Raw genomic sequence first — 15,574 nt, 5'->3', positions numbered from 1 at the left:
TATAAGAGAAACTTCTGAAGGAGAGTATCAGTTTTCACTTGGAGAGGTAAAGCTTGATCAGGGATAGTCAGAATGGCTTATTTTTTGAGGAGGTGGCCGGATATGTAGATGAGGGTAGTGCAGTCGATGTAGTTTATATGAATTTCAGAAAAGCCTTTGACAAGGCCCCACCTGGGAGACTTGTAAAAAAGGTAAATTCACATGGGATATAGGGTAATTTAATAAAGTGGGTTCAAAATTGGCTTTGTTTTAGGAGATAGGGGGTGATGACAGAAGGTTGCTTTGGGATTGGAAGCCAGTATCTAGTGGCATCCACAGGGATCTGTGGGCCCCCTATTATTTGTCATTTATATAAATGACATTGATGAATGTGGGGAGTAAGATTAGTAAGTTTGCCAATGACACAAAGATTGGATGGATGGTCCATGGTGAAGCAGTGTCTTTTGGGCTGCAAGAAGTTATCGATTGAATGGTCAAATGGGCAGATAAATGGCAGATGGAATTTAACCCTGAGAAGTGCGAGGTGATACACTTTGGAAGGAGTAATTTACAAGAAAGTATTCAATAAATGGTAGGGCATTAGGAAGTTCTGTGGAGCAAAGGAACTTTGGTGCGTTTTTTGATAGATCTCTGAAAGTGGAAAGGTATGTTAGTAGCATGGTGAAATAGGCACATGGGACAGTTGGCTTTATCAATGGAGGCATAAATTACAAAAGCAGGGAAGTCATGTTGGAATTGTGTAGAACTTTGGTGAAGCCATGACTAGAGTACTTTGTGCAGTTCTGGTTGTCACAGTATTGGAAGAATGTGATTGCACTCGAGGGGATGCAGAGGAGATTCACTAGGATACTGCCTGGGATGGAACATTTAAATTATGAAGTCAGGCTGGATAGGTTTGGGTTGCTTTTACTGGAACAGAGAAGGATGGGGCGACCTGATTGAGGTGTACAGGATTATGAAAAACATGGATAGAGTGGATAAGGAGCAGCTCATTCCCCTTAGTTGAAGGGTCAGTCACGAAGGGATATAAGTTCAAGATGAGAGCAGGAGGTTAGGGAGGGTGTGAGGAAAACCCTTTTTACCCAGAGGGTGGTGAAGCTGCCTGGGGTCAGTGATTGAAGTGTGTTGCCTCATATCCTTTAAAAAGTATCTAGATGAGCACTTGGCACATCAGAACATTCAGGTAAATGGCCAAGCACTGACAGATGGTATTAGGTAGGAATTCAGGTGTTTCTAATGTATCAGTATGTGGACGTGATGGGTCAAAGGGCCTCTTCTGTGCTGTATGATTCTATGTGGCTAGCTTTGTCATTCTGTGTGGTGAGGAGAGGGTTAATAGAGAAATTTTTACAACAATCTTCAGTGGTGTATTTTTGATAAATTCATTGAGATTCAAGACTAAATATTAATATTAACAGGCTTGAATAGTTATATTTCTGAATATTTAAATTAATCTAAAAATATTGAAGTTGTAGGGCAGGAGGAGTTTATTCTGTCACAGCACCTGTGAGTTGTTCTTTAGCTGGAGTGATTTATTCTAATCCACGTGTCTATCCTTTTCCCCATGTCCATTCTCATGCAACTAAAGTACAGTTCAAGGTGAGAGCTGTCTGCATAGTTTGTCTTTCTAGTGCTGTTTATCAAAAGAATTGAGAAACAATTGCAACAAAGATATTCTATTATTTGTTTAGCCTGCTGCCTGATTATCCAGTTCTCAAACAGATGGGGAGAAGAGATCCTGATACAATGCCACAGCCTCAAGATAAAGCAGCTCCCACTCCTTGTATGAACCAGGTATGTCTCAGATATTTTTGCAGATAAACCTTGTCGGAATAATTTGTTCTGAAAATTTTCCTAATGTTACAGCACAGAAACAGATGATTCAATCATCCAGTCTGCAACAGTGGTTCTCTTCAAATGAGACACCCAACTTTAAATCCTATATCAGTTTGATCAAGTGGGATCCCTTATTTCCCACTCAGAAGGTTGTGGGTTCAAGCCCCACCACCAGAGTTGACCACTCAATTCAGGCTGTAGTTTAGTAGAAGACTAAAAGGGAGTTTTGCATTACCAGAGATGTGCTTTTTTTTGGATGAGAAATTATGCCATAATCCTGACCACCGTTGGGCTGGAGGTCCTGTGGCAGAATTTTAAGAAAAATAGCAAAGTTTTGTGGGTGTCTGGACAACACTTATCTTAGTCCACAACACCAAGCTAGATTAATATTTGTGGTGTTATTGACTATATTGGCTGCTGCAAAAGGATCTTTTAGAACTAGGAGTGTTTATCCCTTATCTGATTGCAGCTGGCCTGTTTTCAGCTTTTTGCCTCTGTCACTCTTGCCCATGTATTTGGAGGAACGCAAGCTAAGATTGCAATGATTGTTATCGATTTCTCATCTTTGTGCAGAAATATTTAAGCCTCCAGTTAACTTCAGCCGCTCACCCTGCTGCTTCACTGATTAAACACATAACAGGTGAAGCAAGGTGACAGACGCAGTACTGAATGTCTCAAATTGAGATTGCACTGAGCTGTAATATTCAGACCAACATAGTTGCTTTTTCAAAGTTTTTCACTGCTCAGCAGCATTTTCTGGTGGTCCAAAATCTGCAACTGCTTACTCCCAAGCTAGAACTAGTATTGTATAACATATCACATTATATTAAGTGATGCCTCCACTGTTTTCAAACTGTCATGTGAAGTGGGAAGGCATGGTAGCACAGTGATTAGCACTGCAGCTTACGGGGCCAGGGACCAGGGTTTGATTCCCAGCTTGGGTCACTATCTGTGGGAGTTTGCACATTCTCTCCGTGTTTGTGTGGGTTTCCTCCGGCTGCTCTGGTTTCCTTCCATAGTCTGGAAGACATGCTGGTTAGGTAAATTGACCCGAACAGGCACTGGACTGTGGCGACTAGGGGAATTTCAAAGTAACCTCATTGTGATGTTGAAATAAGCCTTACTTGTGACTAATAAATAAACTTTTTTAAAAATGTTCAGGTTGCAGTACTACTACTGATGTGATGCTTTTAGTATCTTGAGTCCATTCACCAAATTAACTTAGAGGTATTTTAGCCAAATTTTCTACCCAGATAGTTTAATAAAAGTAGATGTGTATATAAAAACTTAAGCAGCTGGATGAAGAAAGTTTGACACTGAAATGTTCTAAATATTTGGTTACTGTTCAATGTCATTCACATGATAAAACTATTTTTCAGTAATTTTTGTCTGAACTATTCACAAAATATCTAATATCCATGAAATGATTTTTTTTTAATCCCCTCTCCCCACAGCCCTGAACAAACACCTTGGCACAGCAAGCGGATGTGGCTCAGGAAACTCATTTTAAGCACTGAAAATACTGTTGTAGTATTACAGCTGATTAACTGTGAATCGTAGTCAAGGATCATTTCTGTTGTGGGAGCTTAAACTCAGGTTTATATAGTGTGAATAGAGAATTTTCAATAATAAGAATTTGAAATAAAGTTAACAGTTTGTTACACATTTATTTTGACCTGAAAATGTTTTGTAAATTGCCTTAAAGAGACTATGTAAATTGTATATAGAAGTTGCATCACCTTGCTTGCAAATTTTGGCAAATCATAAGAGGAAAAAAAAATAACTTTTAATTTATTAATTGTACATGCTGTTCATTCCAACAAAAAAAGGTGTGGTTGCCACTGGAAAGCAAAATGAGGATAAAAGTGTGCTTAAGCACACTGTGACATTGGCAAACTGCTGCTAAACTGTGACATTAGGTTTTTTCTTGTGTTTACTTTTTAGTATATGGATTCAAAAAAGGTTTACAATTAGTGTTGTACTCACTGTACTTTATTACCTTGTCTGCTGTGAAGCTGCATTTGGAATGCTTTTTGCAGAGAAGACCTTTTGAAAAGGTGGCCTTTCACTCTCAATTTGCCTAGCTAGGAATATTAATGGATTGTAGAGGTATATGAATTCTATTTTGTTATTTATGTATTAAATGTGCAAAAAGAAATCTTGAGGAGTACATACAGCTAATGTCAAAACAGATGTTTTGTAAATTTTAGTGTAGAGTACTGCTGTCTGTCTCTGTACCAGCTGCACTGTTTAAATGGCTCTTCTCAGGAATAAATAAAACTATTTGTGTATTCCACCTGATATATAACATTTGTTTTAAAAAAACTACATTATTCACTTAAGTGTGATGAGATTTATTTGAGGAAAATTTGGTGTGTTAAAATATACTCTATAAAACAATGACCAAACTTTACTGTGGACTACGGGACCTTAGACAGAGCAGGCTACATATCTGAAAACTGCATGTGATTATCTCATCATTTTCTGTTGAGTGTGTGTAAATTTGCAAGCACCATGCACTTTGTTTACACTTAGGTAGCCTCCCCGTTCTTAGGGCACTGCCCTTGGAGAAAATTTCACCCAGTATCTAATACTTGTATTTTTTATATTCTCAGTATACTTTGGCTAAGATATTATCTGCATCCACGTAGAAGAGTAAATCACATGAGCCAGTTTTACAGGCACCCCATCCACTGTTTTCTGGTCTGTACATTTCTTCCTATCAGGTTGTATGAATTATCGCACACAAGACTGTTTTACCTGTACGTGAAATCTTATACCTATGTGGTATATTACAAATGCAGCTCAAAAATTATTTTTTAAAATCTAGAACTTCGTGCTGTAATGAGTGAAGAGATTTGAACAATCCTCCTTCCACAACATCATGGTAGCACAATGGCTAGCACTGTTGCCTCTCAGTGCCAGGGACCCAAGTTCGATTCCCAGCTTGGATCACTGTCTGTGTGGAGTTTGCACGTTCTCTCCATGTTTGCATGGGTTTCTTCCAGATGTTCTGGTTTCCCCTCTCAGTCTGCAAAATGCCGGTTAGGTGCATTGGCTACGCCAAATTCTCCCTCTGTGTACCCGAACAGGCACCAGAGTGTGGCGACGCGGGGATTTTCACAGCAACTTCATTGCAGTGCTAATGTAAGCCTATTTGTGAATGAATAAAAAAAAACATTTCTTCCTTTATCCGGGGCTCTCTTACCAGCAGATAAAGTTCATCTTTCTACCCTAGCCATTCATTTTAAAATCTTAAAAACTTCATTCAAAACGTTTTATCCTTCTATATTCCAGTGAATTCAGGTCTAGTTTATGTAATGGCTTAAGATAATCCCTAACCCTTGGATCTCTGGTAATGTTCTGTTGCTTCTACATTGCCCTCCTTCCAAGAGAAATATATATTTTCTGAGGTGCAGTGCCCAGAACTGTACACGATACTCCAGATATGTTCTAACTAAGGCTTTATGTGCTGTAGCAAATCTTCCTTCCCATTATTTTCTAGCCTTCTACTTATAAATATTGCATTAACTTTGTTAACATTGTGTACTTTATTAACATGTGGTGTATGGTGAAAGTTGTGATCGAAACTGATTTACTATTAACTTGAAACATTAACTTGGCTTCACTCCACGTTTGCTGCCTGACCTGCTGAGTGTTTCCAGGATTTTCTTTTTTTTTAAATTTTACAACATTTGCAGTGTTTTGCTTTGTTGTGAGTGTATTAGGATCTATAATTAGAAAACAGCCCTGTATGTAGTCACTTCAGTGGTTACAGGAGAAGTACCGTGAACAGCGCAGAGCACTCTACATTGCCTTCATAAACCTCGTCAAGGACTTGGACCTCATCGGCAGGGACAGACTCTGTAAACTTCTGGAATATAGTCTGTCCCCCTATGGGCAGAAGTGACTCTGAGTGTCACTACTTTCCACAAGAACATGCACAGTGCTATCAGTTACAATGAAGCATCATTAGAGGTTTTAAAGATCAACAAGGCTATGTCCAACTGCCAACTTTAATATAGTTTTCTTCTTGCTGTTGTATGCTTCCACAACTCATGCAGGTATCTACCTCCACACTAGAGCTGACAGCAAGCTTTTCAACTTAACACTGCATGTCAAGGCTAAAGTGCATAGTGTCTAAATGTATGAGTTGCTGTTTGCTAATGATGCTGCCCTAGCATCCCATATCGAAGTTCACTTGTGGCAGCTTGGAGACTGGTTCTCCTGGGTCTGCAAGGCATTTGGACTGACAATCAGTGTTGGCAATATCTACGTTATGGGCCAAGATGTAGAGACTCCCTCTTTCATCAATGGTGACAATCTCACTCTTGACGTTGACAGCTTCACATATCGTGGATCAACAAATACCTATTGTAAACAGCAACTCCTAGATTACTTGCTAGGAGTGTACTTTAGTCTTGGCATGCAGTGTTAAGTTGAAAAGCTTGCCGTCAGCTCTGGTGTGAAGGTAGATACCTGCATGAGTTGCAGAAGCATACAACAACAGCAAGAAGAAAACTATTAAAGTTGGCAGTTGGACACAGCTTTGCTGATCTTCTTTAAAGTCTCTAATGATGCTTCATTGTAACTGACAGCACTGTGCATGTTCTTGTGGAAAGTAGTGACACTCAGAGTCGCTCCTGTCCATAGGGGGACAGACTATTTTCCAGAAGTTTACAGAGTGTGTCTCTGCTGATAAGGTCCAAGTCCTTGATGAGGCTATTGCTATGGACACGTGTTTTTTTTCTCTGCTTAAGGGGAATGTTTAAAATTCAGCTTTTTGCTACAGGTAGTTGGTGTGTCTGGAAAACATAGTTCAGGTATTGGGTGAGCAGGATAATTACTCATTTTAGCCACGTTGTATTTACTAAGATAGGCTTTAAATAACTTTTAGCTCTATTTTATTAGGGTCACAAGTAGGCTTACTTTAACACTGCAATGAATTGAAAATCCCCTTGTCGCCACACTATGGCGCCTGTTCAGGCACACTGAGGGAGTATTTAGCATAGCCAACGCACTTAACCATGTTTTTAGGCAAGTTTTGTCTGTATGGTGTACAAGAAACAATACTTTTCACAGTATTGCAATACATGTGACAATAAGTCAAATCAAATAAAAATCTTACTGTTTAAAAATAAAGCAACTTTCAACAGTTGAATGGATTTGGTATGTGTGTCAGTCTTAAATCACTGCCACCAGCCACTAGCTCATTGCTAATAAGGCTATCTACTTTGTTACATTGGATCTGGCAGACACCATGTCCTCATGCATGCCTACGTTTGAAAGGCAGTGTTGTGCATGCTTATGTCATGCAGAGACAGAGCTGGGCTCCCTTAGTCATCACAGCCCAGCACCTGTTCAGATACGGTGAGGGAGAATTTAACATGGCTAATGCACCTAACCAGTATGTCTTTTGAACTGTGGGAGGAAACCCAGAAGAGACAGGGAGAATGTGCAGACCCTGCACAGACAGTGATCCAAGTCAGGAATTGAATCGGGATCCGTGGTGCTATGAGGCAGCAGTGCTAACCACCATGCCATCCAAAAGAACTTCAGTGAATAGAAACAAAATTTCCCTTAGGGATTTTGATTAAAGGAATAGAATGAGTGTTTCAGTCATGTGGTTAATGGGAGGAGCTAGGTTTGTAGCAGAGAGTAAAACCTTTTCAGTGCTGGTCAGGAATTGCTTGAAGACAGGTTAATTCTGTGTGCTGTTGATTCACTTTCTCTGAAAGCTTCAAGACTGACTACATTCAATATAGCAAGTATATTTGTGGATGCTAACTGTATGTAAAGTGGTATTGTAAATATGTAAGAAGTATTGCTTATTTGGAATCAAAACAGTGATAAGTTAGAAATTAAAGTTTCCATTCATTTTTGATTATTCAACTGTTAATAGTTACGCTGCTTCATTTTATTAGAGATATAGTTAAAGTTTGTTTTACTATAAAAGATCCCTAATTTCTCAGTGGAATTACTCCTGGAGTGGAGTATCCTATCCTTGTGTTTATGCCAAAAAAGAAAAATTGTTGGGTCTAGTCTGGCTTCATAATATACCTTAGGGTTCTGGTCTAGTACCCTAAAACTGTGACCTATTATTTAATTCAGAACTTAGCACATGATTGCTAAGACTGCAGTTATCATGTCAAACATAAGAAGTTCAGTGTGGACCAACAACAAACTCATCATAAACACAAAGCTCTGTCTGTACAAGGCTTGTGTTTTCAGGACCTCCTATACAGTAAGGAAGCATAGACAACTTATACAAGCCAAGGAAGATGATTGAACAGCTTCTACCTCCTCTGCCTCATACAAATATTAGATATCCCCTGGCAGGACAAGAGTACTGAATATGGAAGAACACCAGTGTGCAGGCATCTGTGTGTTAGATGTCAGTAACAACTCGGCTGATCGTGTGAACCAAATGGGCAATAGCTGCATCCCCAAAGACATGTATGGTGAGTTTGCTACTGGCACGTGACCGACAGGCTGTTACAGCAGCGATACAGAAAGGTCATGGACAAAGCAGAGGACAAAAAAATGACGAGATGATGGGAAGCGAAGCCTGTCGGAAGGAAGAACATCAGCCAGCTTTGTGTCAGCTCCAATAGGGACTGCCGCTCTCAAGAATTTGTTCAAGAATTTTGTTGGGTCCCACCTAGATTGGTGTGTCAAGTTCTTCCTTCACGTGGGAGATTTGGAAGCCTGAGAAATGTTCAGTGGAAGGCCACTAAATTAATTGCTAGTTTTAAAATCCTTCATAATCATAAGTTCTGGGAACTGGATCTTATTTGCAGACTTTGGGGATGCTTGATTTGATATATTTATGATGAGGAAGGAACTAGAATGTGGGTAGATAAGTCAAATTAAACATTGCAGAGAATTTGGGGGCAAGTATACAAGCTACTTAAAGAACTAAGTCAGGTGTCAGGGGGGGCGGTGGTGGTTGCTTGTATCCCAGTGGATCATCGATCTTTTGAATGGATTTGAATAGAATTCTCACAATTGTTTGGAAGGGATGGAGGAGGGTGATATAGCAGCAAGAAGCATTAGCTGGATTGTACATTGTGACCATTATGTCTTAGACATTGTTTTTGTTTTCTTTCATGGTTTTGAAGAATTTTAAAGAATTTTTTTCCTATTGTTTTCCAACTTTTTAAAATTAATAGCAGTTCTTTTGTTTAGGAATAAGGAAACAAATGTGTTCCATCCTTTCTATTAAAGACAATTTTTAACAAAACCTTTTAACCATGGTACCATTATCATTAACAGTAAGCTAGTTGTTGAGCATCTCTTGATTAGCATCCTTTGTTGCCATAATGCTAACCCTTGTGTTGGTACACAGCAGCACTGCAGATAGAAATAATTGGTTACAGTGAAGCATCAGCTGTAATGCAAAGTTTTTGGTTTGTATCCATTGTCAGTTTGCTAAACCTAACCTATCACTGAAATATCTTTAAGTCTTTAATGAGTAAATGAAAGGCCTTATTGTCAATAGGAGTAGTTATAGTCCCCATCTAAACCATTTCCTGTCAGACAATGAAATAATGGCTGGAATTCTCCAGCCATTCCTGCCACCAAGATCTTTCAGTCCCGCCAACGGCGAATCCCCACCATGGCTTTTCTGGCAGTGGGGATGCATACAATGGGAAATTCTGTTGACAATGGCGGGACCAGAAGATCTCACCATCAGCCAATGGCGGGCTGCCTCTGCCACTGCGAAACATACCATGGCGGGGGGCTTGGAAAATCCTGCCCAATGTATTTGAATATTTAACTCTTGACAGAGTTCACAGCGATTTAGCATCTGTAATCATCCTTCCTACTATGTTCAACCCTGGTTCAGTTATCAGGTTATGTACTGCATGGAAACCACAGCACAGAAACAGGCTTGTTGGCCCAACTCATCTATCGTTGTGTTAATGCTACACATGAACCTTCCTTCTGCTGTACTTCATTTAACTTTATCATATCCATCTACTCATTTCTCCCTCAGTTAATCAAGCTTCCCCATAAGTGCATCTATTCCATTAACCTCAGTGCTCCTTGTGGTGGCAAGTTCCACATTCTTACCTCTCTGTGTACAGACATTCCTCCTGAATTGCTGAATTCAACTCTAATGTAAAAAAAACCTGTATGTTGGATAGGGTTAAAATTCCATAGTGAGATCACAAATTTGCTAGTGACAGATTGGCCAACTGTTATATATTGATGGTGTGGCAAGGAAATTTAATGGGAAGTACAACAATCCACTACTACCCATTCTGAGCAACACCAAAGTTAAATTTAATTTCATTGATTATTTGTTTTCTCCCAATTGACATGACAGGTGAGCAAATGTCTTTTAGAAAACATTTTCTGGGATCTTTTATTCAAAGTTAAGACTGATTCAGATCAACATTTAAAAAAAAAAGTTTGCATTTGGCCTGAACATTTTGATTTGATTTATTATTGTCACATGTATTAACATACAGTGAAAAGTATTGTTTCTTGCTCTATACAGACAAAACATACCGTTTATAGAGAAGGAAACGTGAGTGCAGAATGTAGTGTTACAGTCATAGCTAGAGTGTAGAGAAAGATCAACTTAATGCAAGGTAAGTCCATTCAAAACTGGCACCAGCAGGGAAGAAGCAGTTTTTGAGTCGGTTGGTACATGACCTCAGACTTTTGTATCTTTTTCCTGATGGAAGAAGGTGAAAGTGAGAATGTCCAGGGTGCATGGAGTCCTTGATTATGCTGGCTGCTTTGCCAAGGCAGCGGAAAATGTAGACAGAGTCAATGGATGGGAGGCTGGTTTGCATGATGGATTGGGCTACATTCACGACCTTTTGCAACCTAAGTTTAGTAGATCTGGAATGATTGTTCCAATTTGCATGATAACATAAGAACATAAGAAATAGGAGCAGGAGTAGGCCATCCAGCCCTTCGAGCCTGCCCTGCCATTCAATAAGATCATGGCTGATCTGTTGTGGCTCAGTTCCACTTTCCCGCCCTCTCCCCATAACCCTTAATCCCCTCTCTTATCAAAAACCCATCAACCCGCGTCTTAAAAATATTTAGCGAGGCAGCCTCCACCACTTCAACGGGCAGAGAATTCCAGAGATTCACCACCCTTTGAGTGAAGAAGTTCCTCCTCAACTCCGTTCTAAACCGCGCCCCCTTTATCTTGAGGCTGTGCCCCCGAGTCCTACTGTCTTTTTTGAGCGGGAAGAGTCTCTCCACCTCTATCCTATCCATCCCATTCATCATCTTATACGTCTCAATGAGATCTCCCCTCATTCTTCTAAACTCTAACGAGTACAAGCCTAGTTTATTCAGCCTCTCCTCATAGCTCAACCCCCTTAACTCCGGTATCAGCCTAGTAAACCTCCTCTGCACTCCCTCCAAGGCCAAAATATCCTTGCGTAAGTACGGCGCCCAAAACTGCACACAGTACTCCAGCTGTGGCCTCACCAATGCCCTATACAGCTGCAGCAAGACCTCCCTACTTTTATATTCAATCCCCCTCGCTATGAAGGCCAGCATCCCATTCGCCTTCCTGACCACCTGTTGCACCTGCAAGCTGGGTTTTTGCGACTCATGCACAAGGACCCCGAGGTCCCTCTGCACCGTCGCCTGCTGCAGTTTTTCGCCACGTAAGTAATAGTCCTTCCTACCATTCTTCCTACCAAAGTGGACCACCTCACACTTGCCAACATTAAATTCCATTTGCCATTTCCTGGCCCATTCGCCCAGCCTATCTAGATCCTTCTGTAGACTCTCCACACCCTCCGCACAATTTGCTGTTCCCCCAATCTTGGTGTCATCAGCAAATTTCGACACCCTACACTCGGTTCCCTCCTCCAGATCATCTATATAAATGGTAAAAAGCTGAGGCCCCAGCACTGACCCCTGGGGCACTCCACTAGTCACCATCCGCCAATCCGAATAGCACCTGTTGACCCCCACTCTCTGCCTCCTATTTGACAACCTTTGATACAATACCTTTGGAACAAATGCATTGGACCTTGTGATTCTATAGGGTTGGCATGTGACTGGTGACATGTGCCACTTGATGATAACTGGGAAATAAAGTTAACACGTTTTTTAAAAATGTAATCCTACACTTACACAGCTGTATCAATAGACACTGTAAGTGGTGGGACAAGACTCACAGAACACTATTTATTTAACAGCAACAAAGCCTCTACTTAGCAAACAATGTTTACACAAGGCAGTACAGCAAACAGTTTGAAGGATAGGTTCCTGGACCACAGTTTATTGTCCACCAGTGGAATCATAGGAGGACAAATGGCATCATAAGCTCCAAAGCAGCAACGGCAACTGGGAATCTGGGACTGGGGACACAACAGTTTTCAAGTACAAAATGGGGTCACCAGGCAAATGTTTGGGAAGCACTGGTCTACAGTTTAGAGTGTACCCAAACAGGCACCACAGTGTGGCGACCAGGGGATTTTCACAGTAACTTCATTGCAGTGTTAATGTAAACCTATTTGTGACACTAATAAATAAATTTAAAAGAAATTTTGGGGTGAGAATTTTCTGTCAAATGTTGGAAAAAAGTATTTATACAGTGGAATTCTACCGCCCTGCCCGCAACAGAATCAGAGTGGGAGAGAGGTGGACAATGGAAAGGTCCATTGACCACAGACAGGATTTTCTGGTCTCGGGTTGAGCAAATCTTGTCTTTTCACATTGAAATATCTCAAAATTCTTGACATGATTAATTGCTATTTTTAAGGGTGTGGTGAGTATTACTTAAGCAAATATGGTGGTTAATATGTACCAGTAATGATCCAACAACAAGTCAGATGATGAGATAATTCATTAAGTGGCAGGAATGTTAATCAGGATACCAGGAGAACTTCCTGATTTTTGAAGTATACCATCGGAGTTTTAATATTCACCTGGACTGGAGCATCAGTTGGGCTCCTGTCTAAAATCTCACATGACCGTGCAGTTCATAGAATTGTTTGGAAACTGTCTAGCCTGTCCATTGGCATAATATTAACTGTGGAGTAATAGAAATGTAATTCCATTTTTTAAAAACGTTTATGCAAATGTGGTTTACTCTCTAACATTGTTACACACAAATTTCTTCAATCGTTTAGGCGTCTTCTATTCTATACCTATCAAAAACTTGTGCTGCTCAATTATGTATCTCTGACCCCTATCCAAAAGATAAGGGCCAGTGACCTGGGTTTGATTCCCAGCTTAGATCTGCACGTTCTCCTCGTGTCTGCATGGGTTTCCTCCAGGTACTCTGATTTCCTCCAACAGTCCAAAGATGTGTGGGTTAGGTTGATTGGCTATGCTAAATTGCCCCTTAATGTCAGGGGGACCAGCTAGGGTAAATGCATGGGGTTATGGGGATAGGGCCTGGGTGAGTTTGTGGTCAGTGCAGACCCAATGGGCCGAATGGCCCCTCTCTGCACTGTAGGGATTCTATGAACAGTTTAATAAGTTCCCTGTATTTTAGCAGTTATGTGTTCAGATTAATTTAAGTCCATATATGTAAGCCCAACTTGAGTTGAAACCATCTGATTAACAGTGTTACAGATTTCTGGAGTTTCAGGGTAACTTTTTTTAAACTTTTTTTTAACTCAACTTAACCAAATGCTTACAGTCTTGGTGGACCCGAAATCCTTCAGAAGTAGTTGGAATGTCCTTCCTAATAGTTCGCATAATAATGGAATAGGAGTTGCGGGGCGAAGGGACTTTGAGAGCAGAAGGCAGCAGCCCACTTGCGATTAACTCAGCACTACTGACTGAAGATGCAGTTGTGCTTAATTGGTGCTGCTTTTTATGTTCTCTCAGGATGTAAGTGTTCATCAGCACGTTCGAAATAGAAACCAGCATAAATGGAATTCCAGGCCATTCTAATTATCCTAATACTCTGGCAATCATCTTTAATTAGTTCTCCCAATACCCTATCCATTCCCTACAGCATCTTTCCATTAAGCGCAGAAGATGCAACACTTGCCCTTTTACCTTCCAGCTCACCATCCAAGTGAAGCAGTGATTTATGTGTAGTTCCCTCAATTCCTACACTGTATCTGCTGCTGACAATGCGTTCCCCTCTGCACTGGAGTGACCAAGCACAGATTGGGTGGCCACTTTGCTGAACATCTCCATTCGGTCCACAAGCCTGCCACCTTGCTCTCAAATTGACATCTCTGACCTCGGCCCATTGCAGTATTCCAATGAAGTTCAAAACAAGCTCAAGGGACAGCAGCTCATCTTTTATGTTAAAAGGAAATCATGGATTTGGTATACTTGGATTTCAGAAAAACCATTTGATAAGGAGCCTTGTAAAAGGGCTCATGATGTTGGAGGTAATACATTAGCAGATTGGTTAATGGGCAGGAAGCAAAGAGTAAGTATAACCAGGCATTTTCAAGTTGGAAGGCTGTGATTAACAGAGTGCTGCAGGGATTGGTGCTGATATTACAGCTATTTTTCATTAATGACTTAGATGGAGAGAGTGAGAATAATGTATCTACATTTGCTGATGATACAAAGCTAAGTTGAAATGTAATCTGTGAGGAGTACATTTTTCCTTAGAGTTTTGGTCCCCTTACCTAAGGAAAGACATACTGGCAATTGGAGACAGTTCAAAGAGCGTTCACTAGGTTGATTCCAGGAATGGAGGGATTTTCTTAATTGGAGAGCTTAAATAGGTTGGGCCTGTACTCATTAGAGTTTAGGAGAATGAGAGGCAACTGCATTGATATAGGATGTGGGAGGGTCTAGGACCAGAGGGCATAATCTCAGAGTAAGGGGTTGCCCATTTAAGGCAGAGATGAGGAATTTCTTCTCTTGGTGTAGTGAATCTGTGGAATTCTTTACTGCAGAGGGCTGTAGAGGTTTGGTCATTAAGTACGTTCAAGGCTGAGATAGCCAGATTTTTAATCAGGAAGAGAATCAAGGGTTATGGGGATCAGACGGGAAAGTGGAGTTGAGGATTACATATCAGATCTGTCGTTGAATGGTGGCATGTTGACAGAGTGGTTAACACTGTTGCCTCACAGTGCCAGGGACCTGGGTTTGACTCCCAGCTTGGATCACTGTTTGTGTGGAATTTGCACATTCGCTACATGTCTGCATTAGTTTCCTTCGGGTGCTCTGGTTTCCTCCCACAGTCCAAAGATGTGCAGACTATGTGGATTGGTCAGGCTAAATTCCCTTTAGTGTCCGAGGGACTAGCTGGATAAAAGCATGGAGTTATGGGGATAGGGCCTGGGTGGGATTGTGGTTGGTGCAGGCTCGATGGGCTGAATGGCTTCCTTCTGCACTGTAGGATTCTATGATTTTATGACTCTGCTCTTATGTCTTATGATCTAAGGAAGACGAAGAGAGGTTGCAAAGAAATATGGTTAAGCAAATGGGCAACAGATGGCAGATGGAGTATAATGAGGGTAAATGTGAAGTTATTTACTTTAGTTGTAAGAATAACAAAGCAGAATATATTTTGAAAGGCATGGAACTTGTAAATGTTGATGTTCAGAGGTCACTGGGTGCATTTGTAAGAAAAAGGCTAGCATGCAGGTACAACAAACAATTAGGAAACCAAAAGATGAATTAGTTTTGCCAATGTTTCAAGTCTAGATGACCCTTTGTCAGAGCATCTATACTTTAAATGATCATCTGGACTCGAGTTCACAGATGCTGTCAGGCTTGCTGAGATTTTCCAGCATTTTTCTGTTTTTGTTTTAGATTCCAGCATCTGCAG

The 15,574-nt window shown here is 40.7% G+C and overlaps 1 protein-coding gene and 1 long non-coding RNA gene across 6 annotated transcripts in view; one reads left to right on the top strand and one right to left on the bottom strand.

Moving 5' to 3' along the window:
- The window catches only part of LOC145343726 (uncharacterized), an 85,750-nt gene extending 81,618 nt beyond the window's left edge, over positions 1-4,132 (top strand). For all 4 annotated transcript variants that reach the window (XM_080189972.1, XM_080189971.1, XM_080189970.1 and 1 more), the window contains 2 exons: positions 1,692-1,794; positions 3,291-4,132. In XM_080189972.1, the coding sequence (XP_080046098.1) occupies positions 1,692-1,794; positions 3,291-3,296 (109 nt within the window). In that variant the 3' untranslated portion in view covers positions 3,297-4,132. The remainder of the gene's footprint in view (positions 1-1,691; positions 1,795-3,290) is intronic.
- The window catches only part of LOC145343728 (uncharacterized), a 44,128-nt gene that overhangs the window by 24,372 nt on the left and 4,182 nt on the right, over positions 1-15,574 (bottom strand). The gene's annotated exons all lie outside the window — the stretch shown is intronic.

The sequence above is a fragment of the Carcharhinus amblyrhynchos genome, chromosome 6 (genome assembly GCF_965287045.1).
Source record: "Carcharhinus amblyrhynchos chromosome 6, sCarAmb.v2.hapA, whole genome shotgun sequence".
NCBI lineage: Eukaryota > Metazoa > Chordata > Chondrichthyes > Carcharhiniformes > Carcharhinidae > Carcharhinus > Carcharhinus amblyrhynchos.
This window is presented reverse-complemented; position numbering and strand designations above follow the sequence as displayed.